The 15,151-nt window shown below is 42.6% G+C and overlaps 1 protein-coding gene across 3 annotated transcripts in view; it reads left to right on the top strand.

The window, feature by feature from the left end:
• The window catches only part of UHRF1BP1 (UHRF1 binding protein 1), a 61,866-nt gene that overhangs the window by 41,677 nt on the left and 5,038 nt on the right, over nucleotides 1–15,151 (top strand). For all 3 annotated transcript variants that reach the window (XM_041757620.1, XM_041757612.1, XM_041757606.1), the window contains 12 exons: nucleotides 1,122–1,208; nucleotides 1,730–1,900; nucleotides 2,537–2,676; nucleotides 3,472–3,613; nucleotides 3,866–4,059; nucleotides 4,267–5,723; nucleotides 10,775–10,971; nucleotides 12,436–12,590; nucleotides 12,677–12,827; nucleotides 13,694–13,956; nucleotides 14,425–14,533; nucleotides 14,659–14,762. In XM_041757620.1, the coding sequence (XP_041613554.1) occupies nucleotides 1,122–1,208; nucleotides 1,730–1,900; nucleotides 2,537–2,676; nucleotides 3,472–3,613; nucleotides 3,866–4,059; nucleotides 4,267–5,723; nucleotides 10,775–10,971; nucleotides 12,436–12,590; nucleotides 12,677–12,827; nucleotides 13,694–13,956; nucleotides 14,425–14,533; nucleotides 14,659–14,762 (3,170 nt within the window). The remainder of the gene's footprint in view (nucleotides 1–1,121; nucleotides 1,209–1,729; nucleotides 1,901–2,536; nucleotides 2,677–3,471; nucleotides 3,614–3,865; nucleotides 4,060–4,266; nucleotides 5,724–10,774; nucleotides 10,972–12,435; nucleotides 12,591–12,676; nucleotides 12,828–13,693; nucleotides 13,957–14,424; nucleotides 14,534–14,658; nucleotides 14,763–15,151) is intronic.

Raw genomic sequence — 15,151 nt, 5'->3', positions numbered from 1 at the left:
AAACAAGCTTAGAGGTAGTGTTAATAAATACAAAGATTGAGAAATAGGAATGTGAATGTAGGATGGTGATTAGTCCAGAATTTGGGGTGGTAAAATCTAGATTAGACAGAAATGTATTAGCTTACCCCTTGAGGATCCCATGGTATTTCCCTTCACCCTAATAAGAGAAGTATAGAACAGTATAGTTCAGACATATAGTTCATGCATATGTAGGAGAAAGTTTCTACTCTAACTACTCTACTAACAGTTCTTAGAGTGTAGTTGGAGAGATAGGTAGAAATAGGGAAAGTTCATTCATTTAGTAAGCATTAAATGTAAATTCAAGATAAACATAATACATTGTTTGACTTAACACTAAAAATTCCAGTTTACCTACAATATCCTATATGTGTCATTTACAGTGTCCTTGTTAGTGCAGTGTTTTAAAGTTCATGGTACTGTGTATGTACAGTATGGAATGATTATCTAATTAGTTCTGAGGCTAGAATATGAAAGTAAATAATATGGGTTCTGTTTTGGGGGAATTTGGCTTATGCTTCTCCAAGTGTTGGGCTGAGGAATAGCATTCCTAGCATTTTTAGTTTTGGGGGGAACCAATCAATTAGGGTTTTAGAATGTGTTGGTAGGATACCTAGGATTCTAATTCCTGAATCCTGAGTTTTGCAGTTTCTTTTGCCTTTCTGGAAATCTTGCAGCCATTTACAGAGATAATGGAATATACTTTTTTGGGGTCTTATCCATTGACTGTTAGAGATGAAGAGAGGAGGGCCTCAACCTTGCAAATCCTTGACATCATGGCCTTTCAGTTGCAGTTGCACTTGTGTATCAACTAGGCTTTTTTTTTTTTTTTTTTTTTTAGAGAGCGAGGAAGGGGTGGGGAAGGGCAGAGGGAGAGGGATTGAGAGAGAATCTTAAGCAGGTCCAAGCTCAGCACAGAGCTAGATGCATGTCTATCTCACAACTCTGAGATCATGACCTGAGCCAAAATCAAGAGTTGGTCACTAAACTGACAGGCGCCCCCAGGCTTTGGAACTGATCCTCAAGAGGACCTACGTACTTTAAGTGGTGTTTAGGCTTCTTTGTTTCTTCTGCTGCTGTTCACCTTTATTTTTCTTTTATAGGTGTCTCTGCAAACAGACTGACGGGTGGTGCAATGCAGCTTACTTTCCGCAAGATGGCATTTGACTATTACCCCTTCCACTGGGCAGGTAGGACAGCCCTGAATGGCAGCAGTTCTAGTGTGTCCCCTGTACCTATGTATTGAGGACATATTCCATGGGTTCATTCCTGTCTGCCCAGCAGGAGGGTACCAGGAATTGGAGCTCAGAGAGGTATTGGGAATAGCCCTCTTCAAGAAACTTGTAGGGTCTGCTATCGATGATTCTTTATCAGTGATGGAAAGAAGTAGGAGGAGAGGCAGTGCTTGAGATGTTGCTTTTGATTCTGTGCTCTGCCCCTTACTTCCACTAGTTTTAGATCTCTCTAGTAGTCGTCCATGGTCAAAGATGGTGACAGCATGTTTGCTGGCCTTTTTCGGAACCTTAGGGAAAAATCACATATGGAATCCAGAAGAACTTGAATGTTCTCACTAGATTTTTACTTTTCTCAGAGAACTCTGGATTGGAGTGAGGGATCAGATTCTGAAGTAGGACTATACCAATGGAAGATAAAAATCAGAATGTTGGATTATGATCTTGGACTAAAATCTTATTGCTTTATTGTTGTATAGGTGACAGCTGCAAACATTGGGTACGGCACTGTGAGGCCATGGAGACCCGAGGCCAGTGGGCCCAGAAGCTGGTGATGGAGTTTCAGAGTAAAATGGAGAAGTGGCATGAGGAGATGGGTTTCAAACCACCTTGGCATCTGGGAGTAGAGTCTACCTTCCAGAAGAAAGCAGGTAGGTTATAAGGAACTGGAAGACTCCCATAGCTTGGCCTTATGCTATTTACCTTTGACTCTCCAGTGAAGATAAAGCCCTGGACTAACTAATTATCCCAACCTCATCCCATGGAGAGTTGTCAGTGACTTCTTTTCTTTTTCTTTTATTTTTTAAAAAAGATTTTATTTATTTATTCATGAGAGATAACAGAGAGAGGCAGAGACATAGCCAGAGGGAGAAGCAGGCTCCCTGCAGGGAGCCTGATGAGGGACTCAATCCGGGTTCTCCAGGATCATGCCCTGAGCCTAAGGCAGACACTCAAATGCTGGTTGACATCACAACCTGAGCTGAAAGCAGGCACTCAACCATTGAGCCACCTAGGTGTCCCAGTGACTTTTTTCTTTACAGAGTCCTAGCTGTCTTTAGAACTAGCTGCAATGTTGAGGAGAGGTTGTCGTCCCCTTTATTTCATAGGCTGTGGCCTTGGTCTTAAGGAGAATACAATTTTTTAGTTTCTTCCAAAAATTAGACGGTATTAATCAGTCGTTCCTACATATAGCCTTGATGATCTTAGGATTTTTACTTTCCTTATTCTATTAATAATGAGAGTTGAATGTATCTGATTCTCTTTCCTACCTTCTTATTTTTATTTAGATTCTCTCTCCAGTCCTCGAAAGAACCCCCTTGAGAGAAGCCCCTCTCAGGGCCGACAGGCTGCCTTTTGGCCTCCAGCCTGGAATCGTTTACGCTCTAGTTGCATGGTAATACGAGTGGATGACTTGGACATCCACCAGGTGAGAAGCCCAGTGCAGGGAGACATGGTTGGAAAGGGGTGGAGCAGTTCACTTGGAAGGCAGCAGGTGTGAACAAGATTGTGGAATTTGGGGACTGCTTACTTGACTTCTGAATGGGTTGATAACACTGGTCTATTTCTTTCTGAGCATGGCTGCTGAGATCAGGACCTGCAATTCCCCTAGTTTCCTCTGATACCCTACTATAACTGTTCCCCTGAGAAAAATGAACTTTTTTTTTTAAGATTTTCTTTATTCGGGCAACCCCGGTGGCTCAGTGGTTTAGCGCCGCCTGCAGCCCAGGGCGTGATCCTGGAGACCATGGAGGGAGTCCGCGTCGGGCTCCCTGCATGGAGCCTGCTTCTCCCTCTGCCTGTGTCTCTGCCTCTCTCTCTCTGTGTCTCTATGAATAAATAAATGCAATCTTTAAAAAAAAAAGATTTTATTTATTCATGAGATAGATAGAGAGAGAGAGAGGCAGAGACACAGTCAGAGGGAGAAGCAGGCTCCATGCAGGGAGCCCGATGTGAGACTTGATCCTGGAACTCCAGGATCACGCCCTTATCTGAACGCAGGTGCTGAACCGTTGAGCCACCCAGGGATCCCCGAGAAAAATAAACTTGCAGATGATGTGAGGCAGGTGTGAGAATGCCTGCAGTAAGTGTGCAAAGCACTCTGCTTCCTGTGAGAGACTTTGCAAGGATTGTAGTGGCTTTTATATGACCTCAGAGGAAATTGAGGAAATTCTATTATAGATGCTGTACGGGTACTAACAACAACTTGTGTGTGGTTGTGTAGGTTTCTTCAGCTGGACAGCCAAGTAAGAAGCCATCTACACTCCTCTCCTGCAGTCGGAAGCTTCACAACCTACCCACTCAGGTCTCTGCCATTCATATTGAGTTCACAGAGTATTACTTCCCCGATAATCAGGAGCTTCCAGGTAAAGCATCTCATCTGGTCACTTCTTACTTTGCAGCCAGCCTTGGGGCCATGGCTTGTATTCTCATTTGTTGCTAGCAATTTTAGGTGTTTGAGTTAGTTTAGCACACTTTTGTTAAAAATTCTCCCTTTATAAACATGTATCTTTGCTTTCTTCATAATAAGATGAATATCAGCTGGTAAGTAGGAAATGACTTGCTACTCTATATATGATGATTCTTTTTCTTTTTTTTTTTTTTTCCCTGCTTTCTAGTTCCCTGTCCCAATCTCTACATTCAGTTAAATGGTCTGACATTTACTATGGATCCTGTCAGCTTGCTCTGGGGAAACCTCTTCTGCCTGGATTTATATCGCAGTTTAGAGCAGTTCAAAGCTATCTACAAGCTGGAAGACTCAAGCCAGAAAGATGAACACTTGGATATCCGACTGGATGCCTTCTGGTTGAAGGTAGGGGAGAGTGGGATTTTTGTTCCTTGTTGGCAGCCCTAGCTGCATTTCTTCCATGGCTATAATCCTGGGTTCTACTCATCCCTTTGATAGAAATAAGAAAAACTATAACAGCTCAAATGGTTGGTCTTTTACGTGTGTATTAAAAACAGGTTGTGGAGCTACTCAGATGTCCATTCTGAATTGGGTTTCATTTTCTTTCTGAAGGTTAGCTTCCCGCTGGAGAAGAGAGAGCAGTCTGGGTTGCATCGTCCTCAGGCCCTCGTCTTTTCTGCGTCGGGCATGACTGCCACCAATACACGTCATGCCCCACATTGTAGTTGTCCAGACCTCCAAAGTCTCTTCCGAGGTTTTGCGGCTGCTGAGTTCTTTCATTCCAATTATGTTCACTTTCCCAAGGTTCCAGGTGGCTTTAGCCTTCTGCACATGCTTTTTTTACATCATGCTTTCCAGATGGATTCCCGAATCCCTCAACCCAGTACCCTCCCTCCCCAGAGGCTTAAGGCTTCCCAGGATCTGTGGTCCATCCACTTCACCCAGATCTCATTGGACTTTGAGGGAACAGAGAACTTCAAAGGTCATACTTTGAATTTTGTGGCCCCCTTCCCCTTGTCCATTTGGGCCTGCCTACCCCTCCGCTGGCAGCAAGCTCAGGCACGGAAGCTCCTTTTGGCCACAGAAGGGAGGTTGAAACCATCAGCTAGCTTTGGCAGTCCTGTCCATTCTGAGGCCCTTGCCTCTGATGCTGTGCCCCATCAGCGGTCAAAGACTGAGCATGATTTGAAAAGCCTATCAGGCCTCACAGAAGTCATGGATGTTTTGAAAGAAGGCAGCCGTAGTGTGGACAACAAAGGGCCTCTGACTGAACTTGAGGATGCGGCAGATGTCCACATGCTTGTACACTCCCCTGCACATGTTCGTGTGAGGCTTGACCATTACCAGTACTTGGCTCTGCTCCGCCTGAAGGAGGTGCTACAAGGTCTTCAAGAACAGCTGACTAAGGATACAGAGGCTATGACTGGCTCCCCCCTGCAGGACCAGACAGCTTGCATTGGGGTCCTCTTCCCCAGTGCTGAGGTGGCTCTGCTCATGCATCCTGCCCCTGGGGCTGTTGAAGCTGACTCTGCAGGTTCAGATACCACCAGCCTCATTGATTCAGAGCTGTCTCCTTCAGAGGATAGGGAGCTGAAATCTGATGCCTCTTCAGACCAGGGCCTAGCAAGCCCTGAGAAGGTTCTGGAGGATAGTGGCATTGAAAATTTAGATGCATCCCAGGACAGGCCAGTGCCTCTTCATAGCAATGAAGTACTACAGGATTCAGATTCTCTTGCACAGCAGGAGGCAGGGAAGGGCCATGAAGCAGTCGATTCCTTACAGGCCAAGAGACTGAGCAGAACCCAGACATCCACCTCACCAGCTGTGGTGAAGCCTCCATGTGGTAGGGATACCGCTGTGAATGGACAGGCAGAGCTCAAGCCCTTGAAGAACATTGAGGGAGAATTGTCAAGTGCTATTCACATGACCAAGGATGCCACAAAGGAGGCCATACATGCCACTATGGACCTTACCAAGGAAGCTGTATCCATGACTAAGGATGCCTTCAGTCTGGGCAGAGACCGAATGACCTCCACCATGCACAAGATGCTGTCCCTGCCCCCAGCCAAGTGAGTGGCTCTCTGCCTCCTTCATTCATCCTGTCTCTTCCTCCTAGCTCTGCTCTTTGGGCTTAAGGCCTTCTGCTGCGTGTGCTGTTAGATTGGGAAGCGCCATGTAGTCCAGGAGAATGCATAGAATGGCCTCTTTAATGTGCGAAGCCTTTAGTTTTCAGTGCTGCCTGCAGGGCAGTGGAAGAATTTTCAGGCTACTTAGAAGATACAGGTATACCAACTGGAGAGACTTATTGTCAGGACTACATCTAATTCTGTGATAGGTGAAGAACCAGAAATTGGATTTGCACATGCCTCCATGTAGCTTAGCCTATTCTTTTTTTTTTTTTTTTAGCTTAGCCTATTCTTGGGCAGTTTTCAAGTCAACATTTATTGCTTCATAGGATCTTCCCTTCTCTTTCACTGATTCACTCTTATAGATACAGCTATGCACTGTGAGAATAATAATGATAATAATACCTGGCATCTGTATGATATTTTATTCTTTTTAGTGGCCTTTCACATAACATTTTGTTTGATCATCACAGCAGCCCTATGAGATAGTGATAAAAATTTGTATCCTCAGTTTATAACTGAGGGAACTGAAGTTTCAAAAAGGATGAGCCCATGGATGTTGTATCTTATAAATAGAGAAGCTGGGGCTTTGGATTTGCTCTTTCTGGTACACCTTATCAATGTCTGCCAGAGTAATAGAGAAGGAAGAATTTCATCTGTTCATTCAACAAAAAATTTTGGAGCCCCTACTTTGTGCCCAGCTCTGTGTCAGACACTGAAGAAATAGTAGGGATTAAGCAGAAAAATACAGAAATGCATAGTTAGAAGAGTGGAAAAGGTATGGATTTTTCCATTGGTGCCTTGTGGTTTTAGGAATGATAATGAAGATTATGGGAAATCTTTTTTGGGACTCTCTGTGCTTTGGGGACCATGGTTTGAAGAACAGTGGCCTTGGAGCTTTGTCTAAGTGAATTGTGGGTCTAAGTGGGTGTCTGAGCAATGTCAGTGCTAGTACTTGCTAGGTGCAGAAAGCCTAGAAGGAAGGAGAAGGGAAAACTTTGAGGGATAAATGATATAGTAATATGAGGCAACACTTACAGAGTGTTACAGTGTGTGTAAGCACAGTCCTGAGTGCTTACAATGTTAATCCATTGAATTCTTTTTTTTTAATTTTTTTAATTTTTTTTTAAAATTTATTTATGATAGTCACAGAGAGAGAGAGAGAGGCAGAGACACAGGCAGAGGGAGAAGCAGGCTCCATGCACCGGGAGCCCGATGTGGGATTCGATCCTGGGTCTCCAGGATCGCACCCCGGGCCAAAGGCAGGCGCCAAACCGCTGCGCCACCCAGGGATCCCCCATTGAATTCTTGTAACAACCCTGTAGGGCAGGTACTAATATCAGTCCTCATTTTACGGACGAAGAAATTGAGCTCAAAAAGGTAAGAAACTTGCTTAGGGTCACATAACTCTTGAGTGGCGGGGCAAGGATTGAAAGCCTTGAGTCCCAGACACCAAATGTGCTACTTTTTCCAAATGGAGAAGCATAAGGGAGGTGGGAAAAGAGGAGAGAGAGGTGATAAAGGGAAGAGAAAGGTGTGTGACGCAAGCCCTTTTTTTCACTCACAACCTTGACATGCTGACTGCCCAGCCCACGGTCTCTTCACAGTCTTCCCTGTCCTCGGCTTCTCTGTGGCATTTGTACTTGTAGTCGCCCTGAACGCTTACAGGTCTCAACCTGTGCGGCTGCTCATGCTTCTGGGCAGGAGGAGTCTTTCCTTCTTCCTTGGCTGCTCTCTTCTGCCTTGAGTTCTATAAACCTAACTGCTCCATTGCACCAGGCTGTCCGTATTCTAATCACTTTTATTACAATCTTTATGTTTTAAATTATGAAAACTAGTTTTGTTCGTTTTGTTGACAATGTAGGAAAAGAATAAAGAAGAAAACAGAGTCATTCGTGACAATGCAGAGATAGCCACTATTCACATCTGGATCTGTTTTCTTCCAATTTTCATACCCATATTTGGGTACCCATGTGAATGCTTTTATGTGTATACACGTACACTTACACGAATATTATTTTTACAATAATACAATTATTTCTCTATCATCTAGAAAATTTCCAGTTTTATTCACTTAATGTTTGTGAATTATTTCCCATTCGTTAGGTATCTGAATACATAATTTTTAATTGCTCTATTGTATTCTGGCAAATGGATGTATCCTAATTTATTCATTCATCTCACTATGGGAGAGGGCTTTAGTGTGTTTCCAGTTTTTCTCAGAACCAAAGCTCTATTAAATGCCCTTGTTTTTGTGAACATAACTCTTTTTTAAAAGATTTATTTCTTTGAGAAAGTGAGACTGAGACAGAGAGCATGAGAGGGGCTAGGAGCAGAGGGAGAGGGAGAAGCAGACTCCCTGCCAAACAATGAGCCTGACACAGGGCTCAATCTTAGGACACCAGGATCATGACCTGTGCCAATGCAGATGCTTAACTGACTGAGCCACCCAGGTGCCCCAATGTGCACATTAGTCTTTATGCATATCTAAATCTTTAAAATAAAAACCTAGAAGTGGGTTATTATTGGGTCAAACGCTGCAAACATTTTTAAGGTTCTTGATGTATTTGCCAAACTTCAGAAAGGTTTATATCAGTGCATTTTTCCATACCTTCTCTCGAGGTTATTTTATTCATCTCTTCCTCTACTGTAAAGTCTGTATTTTCCGTTCTGACTTTTCTCCCCTCCCCTGCTCTTCGTTAAAAACCATCTACTGCATGTGGTTCCCCATGGATTTCCCAGGGATATGGTGAACCTCACATACATAAAACTAAATTCCCTATCCCTCCCAGACCAGTTCTTTCTTTTTTCAGTAATATCATTCTCCTGCCTGTTCCAGTCATTTGTGAGACTCTGACTGTAATTTCTAGAACAGGGGTTCTCAAACTGAAGCATGTTGCAGAATCACCTGGAGCGCTTGTTCAGACGGCTGAGCCCCACCTCAGAGTTCCTCATCTAGTAGGTCTGAGATGGGGCCTGAGAATATATATTTCTCTAAGCCCCTTTTTTCTCCCTGTTGATGCTGATGCTCCTACCTGTGTGACACTTTGAGAATACTACTTTATGGAGTCTTGTATCCATTTCTGCTGTCTGTTCCTACATGTGTACTATTTCAGTAAACTATTTTTTTTTTTAAAGATTTTCTTTATTCATGAGAGGCACAGAGAGAGAGAGAGAGAGAGAGAGAGAGAGAGAGGCAGAGACACAGGCAGAGGGAGAAGCAGGCTCCATGCAAGGAGCCCGATGTGGGACTCAAACCCAGGAATCCGGGATCACACCCTGAGCCAAAGGCAGGCCCTCAACCACTGAGCCACTCAGGAGTCCCTATTTCAGTAAACTATTAACTGATTTCCTCATTGGAGCTCTTTTCCTCACTAGCTTGTTTGAAAGAGCCAGGTCAACCTTCTTAAAACACAGGTCTGATTTGTTATTTCATTATTCTAAAACTTTCAGGCTTTATCCTTACACCCTCTAGTTTTAGTTTGAACCTACTTCTATGACATAATCAATTATGCCACACAATTATGCCAAAAAGTGATATCTATATATATAGATATATATAGATATCACTTTTTGGCTTTGTTTTTAAAGTAGGCTGCATGCTGGGGCTTGAACTCATGATCCTGAGATCAAGACCTAAACTGGATTAAGAGTTGGATGCTTAACTGACTGAGCCACCTAGGTGCCCCCACTTTATGGTTTTTTGATTGATTATTTTTTAGAATAGTTTTAGGTTCATAGCAATATTAAACAGAAGGTACAGAGATTTCCCATATACCCTCTGTACTTTATAGTTTTATTTATTTATTTTTTTAAACATTTTTTTTAAAATTTTTATTTATTTATGATAGTCACAGAGAGAGAGAGAGAGAGAGAGAGAGGCAGAGACATAGGCAGAGGGAGAAGCAGGCTCCATGCACCGGGAGCCCGACGTGGGATTCGATCCTGGGTCTCCAGGATCGCGCCCTGGGCCAAAGGCAGGCGCTAAACCGCTGCGCCACTCAGGGATCCCTACTTTATAGTTTTAAAAGCACTTTCATATATAACCTTTTATCCACGTTTTTCTGTAATCTGGCTGCAATCCATGTGGTGAAAGTGGCAGGAAAAAACACTTAGCAGGAAGTTAGGAGACTTGGATTTTTCTTAATTCTCATCTTTAACTATGACCTTGAGTCAGTTTCTTCATCTATAATATGGGAAGGTAAGAACAAAAGATCTTTAAAGATTTCTTTTCAGTGTGTTGTGCCTTTCTAACTTTATCTTCCATTGCTCTCCCCAACAAAACCTAAGCTCTAGCTGTCTCCAAAGGTACTTTTTGTTGTCTAGCTCCATGTCCTTGCTCATGCTGTTTCTTCCCAATAAAAGGCCCCTTCCCTGTCTCTTTCACAGTCCTTCAAGGGCCCGCTCAAATGCCATCTCCTTCCATAAAGCCATTACTGATATCCTTCTTGTCATCCTTTCCCCTCTTTGATATGGCCTAGCCTTTGGCTGGTACTGCTGTCCCTCTCTTCTGGTGTGTGTGATTTACTCCCATACGGTGATAGTTGTATTTAAATCTCCTCTCTCCTGATAGACTATACTTCATTGAGGACAGGGGATACCTTACTCATTATTTTATTCACTCCCCACCCCCACCCTGTGCCTAGTATGGTGCCTTATATGCAAAAGAATCTCAGTAAATACTTGTGGAATGGGTGTGGGTGGCTTCAGGTGTCATTCATTTGTACTGGGGCTGTAAGTAGTTGGTCTCCTCCGTATATAGGATGACCTTGAAAGTTTGGCATTTAATGTTGATACGGCAGAGGCACTTACGCAGTTTGAAATGCCGGATTCAGAAAGGCCAGCCATTGAAAAATTATATGACCTCCTTATAGCAGATAATAATTGATACCAAAATTTATGTATAAATAACTATTTGGGCTGAAAGTGTTGGGCGTTGCAAGGGACAAAACATATCTTCTAAACCACATTTGTGGTTTTTGTTTTTCAAACAGGGAGCCCATGGCCAAAATAGATGAGGGGGCAGTAGCACCATTGAGTGGAGGAGCTGCCCGACTCCGATTTTTCTCCATGAAGAGGACAGTATCTCAGCAGTCATTTGATGGCGCTTCATTGGATAACAGTGGTCCTGAAGACCGGATTTCCGTGGACAGTGATGGCAGTGATAGCTTTGTGATGCTTTTGGAGTCTGGTAGGTGGAAGCAGCCATGTGGCATTGAAGTCCAGAAAGGGTTCTTTCTGCTCCCTCTATACTGGCAGGATACAAAAGGAGCTGAGATTTGATAAAATAGACATTTTCTTAACCAAAACCAAAAACCAGAGAAATTTTAGTGGATTTGTGGCTCTGGCTTTATCTACACATCTTCTAGGTTATTGATTAACACTTGACCTTTATCACAGAATGAGACTCAGACCAAAAGAGAGAGTGCTAGTCTTATAGTCACGTAGCTATGGCAGTAGGATTATATTTGGTGGCTGGTGTCAGTAGTGTGTGTTTGTTGTCTGGTGTTTCTTTGTTTTTTGGCCTAACTATGTATTTTATTGTTGGAAAATAGGAGCTTTTGTCTCTGGTACAATGAGTAACTACTGAGAATTGAATCACTCACTACTGGAATTTACACTGGTTTTTTTCATCTTTTTGAACTGGAGACTTTTTAAATGGTCCCTTAAGAGTGCCTAAGTGAAAATAAAATAAAAATAAAATGAAAACACTGTTTCTTAAGATGGGTGTTGTGTACCTCTGTTTTGTTTTATTCTGGAATATGGAATAATATGGGAAGTTTCAAATATGCTAAAGAGTAGGTGGAATCAAATAATGATGAACCCTCATGTACCCATTATCTAGCTTCAAATATTAAGAACTCATGGCCATTCTTATTTCATATATACTTCTGTTCATTTCTCTTCTTCTCATATTATTTTGAAGCAAATTTCAAGCATACAATTTTATCCATAAATATTTTTATTATGTATCTCTAGAAAATAGACTTTAAAAATATTTGAAAAAAATTTAAATTGTGGTAAATATATATTATTTAAACTTTACAATTTTAACCATTTTTAGCTATAATTCAGTGGCATTAAGTATCACTGTGCAACCATCATCACTATCCATCTCCAGAACTTTTTTCATCTCATAAAATTGAAAATATGTACCCATTAAATAATAATTCCTCATTTCCTTCTCCTCCAACCCCTGGCAACCACCATTCCACTTCGTATTTCAGAATTTGACCATTCCGGGTACTTCATATAAGTGGAATCATACAGTATTTGTCCTTTTGGAACTGGCTTGTTTCACTTAACATAATGGCCTCAGGGTTCATTCACTTCATAGTATGTGTCAGAATTTTCTTCCTTTAAGGCTAGTACCCTATTATATGTTTATACCATATTTTGTTAATCCATTCATCTGTCTGTGGACTCTTGTATTGCATCCATTTATAGAGTTTTTAAAAATGTGCCCAAATACCACTATCCCATTTTTAAAAATTATAAATTCTTTAAATTTATCAAATTACCAGTTTTCAAATTCCCAATTGCATCATAAGTGTCATAAGTGGGTTTTTTTTTTCACAGTTGTCATTGTATTTAGAGATTGAATTTGAACAGAAATTTTTGACTTTCAAACTCATTTGTTGTCTTTCTTATGCAGAGTCTGGTCCAGAATTTCTTCCACCAGGAGCTCTTCCAAATGACTTAGACAATGCTGGAGTTCAAGGGAGCCCTGTTATGGAGAGTTATGGCCAGGGGTCACCAGAGGCCAACAGTTCGGTCTCACCCAGTGGAGAAGGCCTCAGCCCTCACCCGGTCAGCTGCTCTACTCTTCTTTGCAGAGGGTAGGCTGTAGGCTAGAAGCTTCCAAGGGGCTCATCTAAAAGAGTATCCTTCTACAGGTCTCCATTCTGGTCCTGAAGGTGAATGAAGTGTCTTTGGGGATTGAGGTACGTGGTGAGGATCTGACTGTAGCCCTGCAGGCAGAAGAACTGACCCTCCAACAGCTGGGAACCGTTGGACTCTGGCAATTCCTGCATGGACAGTGCTCAGGTAAGGATGGTGGCCATTCCAAGAGAACTGGGACTTATCTAGGGCAGCTCCAGCTTCTTGCTCCTGTCACTGTGTCCCAAGGTTGGCTGTCCTTGTGCCAAGCCTATGGTCCTGTCCAGCAGCAGTTAGGAGGAGAAACTCTAGTGATGCCTTCTTCTTGCAGGGAACCTCCCAGAGCTCTTTGCATTCAATGGCTGTTCATCATCTTCATTACCCAGGTGCTCCTTAAGCTTATACAGGAAGCCACTGTCCACTTCTTCATTTGTGTAGACAAATGTGATGACACATATAGCTGACATCAAACTATATCTGATCCGGGAATTTCTGTCATTCATATTCAGTCCTTTTATATTTGTATATTAGATAGGAAAGAGCTGAGCTTAGCATTTAAAAAATATTTTTTTAAATATTGGGTAGATACCAAGGAATACTTAAAAAATATATGTAAGGTATGAAATAATAAAAATACAGTGAACCCATGTACACCACCACCTAGTTTAATAAACAGAACCATACTATTAATTTTGAAGTCACCAGGAGCCCCTCTCTTGAATATTTCTCTACCTCTTACCTGTCATAGAGAATCACTATTCTGAATTTTGTATTATTTATGGCAGACCTGGGTGGCTCAGTGGGTTAAGTGTCTGTCTTTGGCTCAGGTCATGATCCCAGGGTCCTGGGATCGAGCCCCACATTGGGCTTCCTGCTCAGTGGGGAGCCTGCTTCTCCGTCTCTCTCTGCTGCTTCCCCTGCTTGTGCTTGGTGATAAAACTTTTGGCATTGGATTGCTATGAATATTAAATATATGTAAAGTGCTTAGAATAGTCCCTGCTAATTAATTTTTTCTTCTGTCTCTCTCCTCAAAGGTACAAGCTTTCAGGAATCCTCAACTTTGAAGACTAACCACATCAGACCAGCTCTGGGCCTTCGCTTTGAGGTGGGGCCTGGTGCAGCTGTTCATTCCTCACTGGCCACACAGAACGGCTTCCTGCATTTCTTGCTTCAAGGCTGTGACCTTGAGCTGTTCACTTCGGTGCTCAATGGCCTGGGGCCCTTCTTGGAGGATGAGGAGATCCCAGTGGTAGTTCCCATGCAGATTGAGCTCCTGCACTCCAGGATCACCCTAAAGGTGAGAGGAGCTTTTTGGTTTTTACCTCAGACTCTGTCAGGCAAAGAATTCTGGCAGTGATAGCTATTCACTTCTTCCCTTGTCATGGTACAACATGGTGACTATCAAGTGAGTAAATGCATATTAGCATTGTTAGTGAAGGTTATAGTAATACATAAATGTGTGTTGCATCAAAATGTTCTGGATTTAGGTGAGGAGACCTTGTCTCTAGCCCTGACCTTGTCTCTGGCTTGCAGCATGACTATAAATAAGCCCATTAGATTATCTAGTCCTCAGTTTAACCATCTCTAAATTAGGAGGTACTCAGTTATGCTTCTCTACCTTGCAAGAGTGTATGGATACATAATTAATGGCATAAAGCTGCTTTAAGCTGAATGGTAGAAGCATAGATTGTTACCTGAAGTGCTCTCAGCTGGTTGGGGGCATCGGCTTCTTTCCTACAGGATATGGTTTCCTTCTTTCCTACAGGATGATATCCCCCCCATCTATCCAACATCTCCAGGCCCTATCCCCATCACTCTAGCCATGGAGCATATTGTGCTGAAGCGGAGTGATGATGGTGTGTTCCACATAGGCGGTGAGTTGGGCTTGTCAGCCTCCTGGCTTCTCTGCTTTTTTTCTCCTATAAGGGAATAGGTGATAACGAGGAACTGTTTGCATGTTTGCAGCAGTTTGCCATTCAGAACCTTTACTTTTTTCCAGCTGTTCCTCAAGACAGACCATCGGCTGAAGTCCATAAAAGTCAGAAGAGGCAGCCCCCAAAAGAACAGATGTTTCTGGTGCCCACAGAAGCTTTTGGACAGCAGGTAGGGACCTAACCGAACAGTACCCACAGACCCTTAATGGCTGTAATTACAGAAGCTGGTAAAACTCAGAGGGCTGAAAAGGTTGTCTATGCTGTGTACAGCTGGGTGGTTGGGGCTCCTGTCACCTAGCAGCAACTTCTAGAAGTGCTTAATAGAGGATATAAGTCAGGAACTGTAGGTAAATGGTTAGTGATCATATATTCTACCTGTTGCTGTCCTTATAACTGATGAACTCTGAAGATGGGATTAGGCTTTTAGAAAGTTCTGGTTGGGTTCTCTTGATCACCAAATTTGTGGATTTTTCTGCTTGAATTCTGACTCCTTATTCCCTTACCAGATGTTTTTGCAAAGCTTGTTACTTTATTTATTAACTGTAAATTACTTATTAT

Source organism: Vulpes lagopus, chromosome 1 (genome assembly GCF_018345385.1).
Source record: "Vulpes lagopus strain Blue_001 chromosome 1, ASM1834538v1, whole genome shotgun sequence".
Lineage (NCBI taxonomy): Eukaryota > Metazoa > Chordata > Mammalia > Carnivora > Canidae > Vulpes > Vulpes lagopus.
This window is presented reverse-complemented; position numbering and strand designations above follow the sequence as displayed.